The sequence below is a fragment of the Micropterus dolomieu genome, unplaced genomic scaffold (genome assembly GCF_021292245.1).
Source record: "Micropterus dolomieu isolate WLL.071019.BEF.003 ecotype Adirondacks unplaced genomic scaffold, ASM2129224v1 contig_12885, whole genome shotgun sequence".
Taxonomy (NCBI): Eukaryota; Metazoa; Chordata; class Actinopteri; order Centrarchiformes; family Centrarchidae; genus Micropterus; species Micropterus dolomieu.
In genome coordinates this window covers 220-3,930 of record NW_025741871.1, presented here as the reverse complement: position 1 = coordinate 3,930, position 3,711 = coordinate 220, and the positions used below count along the sequence as shown (strand labels likewise).

Genomic DNA, 3,711 nt, shown 5'->3' with positions numbered 1-3,711 from the left:
AGATTTAGCGGCATCTAGTGGTGAGGGTCGTGAATTGCAACCAGTTATATTTACATAATTCTTCAGTAAAACCTAATGTTATTGTCACTTGGCCACTGACTGTCAACATGGAAAACAGTTACTCACATAATCACTTCCTCTTTAGTGGCTTTGCCTACAAAATAAAAGCACAAGAAGCCGTAATGCAGTATTGGAGTTGAACTGAGCTTTTACTTTGAAAAATTCTGAACGACATTAAAAGAGTCTGTAGCCTGCTTAACACATCTGAAAGAAGAACACAGTGACACAGTAAAGTGTAGATATTTTGTAACAGCAGGTTAAAAGACTTCCAGAGAAAATAAAGGGGAAGTGAGTAAGTGACCACATGGACATTTATAGCAGCCTCTGAGTTTCACAGTCAGTCGGTGTCTTTGTCAGCTCTGCTGCAGTTTGATCATTTGAACAAGAAGAAAGTTTAATCAATTAAAAACCTAAGGATGGCAGTTTGGGACAAAAAGGTTCCCTGGGGCTTCCTGTTAATGCTGACTGGTAAGACATGGACTTTATGTTACGTTAATGTTTTCTCAAACGCTACACGTCTTTACTGATATTTTTCCCATCAAACTGATCAAATCCAGAAACAAGATCATGCAGCTCTGAAACTGTTCTTCTGTTTTCTGTTTCAGTGCTGGACGACACTTTAACTGTCTCTCTCTGCATCTTCTAACTCAGCCGTCGTCACTGCGCTGTGTTGTTTCAGGTGCTGTGGGTCAGAGTGTGAACTATCCAGCTCCTGTTTGTGCTGTGACAGGATCGACCGTCACCCTCCTCTGCACCTTCACACCTCAGAGGTCTGTCGTTCAGGATGGAAGAGAAGTTTCTACAGAGATCATCAGAGTCGTCTGGTGCCAGAACCATCAGTTTTGTCAGGGCTCTACCCCGTCTGTGTTTGACAGCAGTTCAGGAAACAACAACCCTCGTTACAAATACCTGGGAGACAAGAAGGGAAACTGCACTTTACAGATCACAGATGTACAGAAGAAAGACGAGGCAACTCTTCGCTTCAGAATGGCTGCAAATGACAGCAGAGCACATTTTACTGGACAACCAGGAGTGAACGTCACAGTCTCTGGTAAGAGCATCACATGATAAAAAACATCAGCAGCGAATATTAATAATCATTTATATTCTGTTCAACCTTTATGTAGCGCTGAGTCAGAAACAGCCTGTTCATATTCACACAGTTATAAACAGTCACAGCTAAAAGCTGCTCAGAGCAAAAAACCACAGGATCTTCTGTCGGTTAAACGCCTCTCACCTCAGAGGCTGGAATGAGCGGCGAGCGCTGCTGGTTCAGACCTGCTTTACAGCGAAAATATAAACAAGATAAAAACTAAAGACTAGAAATAATTCAAAGGAAACATTAAAAATTACAACAGGTATGCAGCAGATAAAACTTATCACGAGAACAGATACTTCGCTACCAAAATTGTGAAAACGTGTCAGTACTCGTTCTGCTAGGTACTGACGGACACGTGGAAGAGCTGCACCTCGACTCGTCCAATAGAAAAGAGTTCTGTATGGAAACCGAAGAGAAGTTAGTTTCACGGCTGCTTCCTTCAACAGCTCTGTGTCTAAGCCTCAATTTCTCCCAGTCAGAGAGCGGATTCAGGCAGACGTTTCACAGTTTGATCACCTAAAAAAATCACCAAAGATAACGATGCAGTTTGCAGCTCTAACAACTGAACGTCTGTCCAACGCGCCTGTTCCTGTAGGAGGACTTAGGGACCGTCTGAAAGGTGACATATGATCCATTTCAATCATCAATAAATGTTATTTTTATTCCATATAAAACTCTCAGACAACTGCCAGTATTAGAGACCACCCTTAAACATTTCACACCTGAGAGATGGTAAAGAAAAGTTAAGAAACTAAGTAATTAATTTAATAATTAAATATGCCCAGTGCAAAGCTCATTTATGACTATATTGACATCGATCCACCTCTCATCTGTGCTGGACTTCCTCTCACAGCTTTCACAGCTGTTGTTTGTTCAAATGTTTTTATTAAAGGAGTAAAGTAGATGGGATTTATTGTTTTGGTCTTATTTTGACTGGTATCTGTATCGACTACTAAATTTCAGGTATCGTGACATCCCTTCTGTTTTTAGCGGCACGGCTCTGCGACGGCAGTGACGGTCAGTCGGTCCACCGTGTTGGTCCGACTGAACGCCTGTCGGACGGTTGCTTCTGCTGGTACTAGAGCCAGTATTAATAACAACATCGCTACTACCCTCCTCTCTCTTCAAGCTATGCGTCTTCTTGGACAGTGTCTCCCGCCCGCTCCATGACGTGCTGATCAGACACAGGAGGACTTCTGGTGACAGACTCGTCCCTCCAACATCCACCACAGAGCGCCGCAGGAAGTCATTCCTGCTCATGGCCATCAACCTCTTTAACTCCTCCCTCAGAGCGTTAAACATTCAAACTCTTGGTCATTAACAGGACCTTGTAGTGCAATACTCGACGTAATGTGTAATATTCTTAATACGTTTTAAAACGTTCCACCAATACTGATTATCAATATTCACTCATTACACTTCTGTCATATACTGAAAAATACTCTACATATTTATAGTTTTAATTTGTATGCTTTCTTTATATTTCCTACTGACCAACTTTCTATAATTGGTGGTTCTGATTCTAATTCTGACAACTGCTCCGTATTTGTATAGCACCTTTCTACTCACTCAAAGCACCGGGGATTGAACCGCCCTCCTCCCGATTAACGGGCCACCCGCTCTACCTCCTGAGCTACAGTCGCCCCTGCAACTACTGCTACTAAGATGGTTAAAGTGCTGTCAAATCAAAAGGCTGACGATCATTTTCATTATTGATTAATCTGCTGGTTATTTTCTCAATAATATCAGAAAATCTTAAAAAAACGGTTCAAACTGACGTCTAATCATCTTTTGTTTCGTCCGACCAGCAAACAAAACCCAAAGATGTTCAGTTTACTGTCAGAGAAGACATTCAAGTGCTTAAAAAACAAATTATAATAAATCCTTTATCAAAACTATTTCAAACTAATTGATTCAGCTCTACAAATAAACTAACTGAAGACATCAGTGAGTGACTTTAAATGACTTCAAGCTCTCACACGTATTAAACATCACATCCCTCACACCGATGTGCTGAATGTGAGTAAAGGACTTTTACAATAAATATGTATTTTAAACTCGTTCAGATGTTCAGATGCAGATAAAGAGCTCCAGAGGAGACAGAGAGCTGAGAAGAGGTGAAACCGTCACTCTGTACTGCACTGCACTCTGTACCTTCCACCAACTGGAGGTCACCTGGTTCAGAGATGGCCACGCCCTCTCAGAGTCTGGCCCCGCCCTCCAGCTCGGCCCCCTGACTGCAGGGGATTCTGGGAACTACACCTGTGTTTTGAAGACCAGCAGCAGCAGCAGCCTCTCCCTGCCGTACAGCCTGCAGGTGGAGGAAGAAGGTTTGTTTGCCCAGTTTTTATCTGGTGAAATGTAAATATACTGTTAACTTAAAGCAACGTTACGTCAGATGGAGTTTTTGTGTCATCTGAGTGTGATTGTTTCCTGCTAAACGATGTCACACGTCAGCAAACTCACTTCCTTGCTTAGAAGACGTATCACAAATGAGCCAAGTCTCAACCGGACCGTGAAGACCAGGATCCGGAGCATCTTCACCAAAGCGG

The 3,711-nt window shown here is 42.5% G+C and overlaps 1 protein-coding gene across 1 annotated transcript; it reads left to right on the top strand.

Moving 5' to 3' along the window:
• Positions 1–436: 436 nt before the first annotated feature.
• Positions 437–3,489, top strand: LOC123966195 (the record flags this gene model as incomplete). The annotated part of the gene is made up of 3 exons (XM_046042395.1): positions 437–528; positions 740–1,111; positions 3,226–3,489. Coding segments are annotated over exons 1-3 (688 nt in total), but the record flags the coding sequence as incomplete, so codon positions are not given.
• Positions 3,490–3,711: the final 222 nt, after the last annotated feature.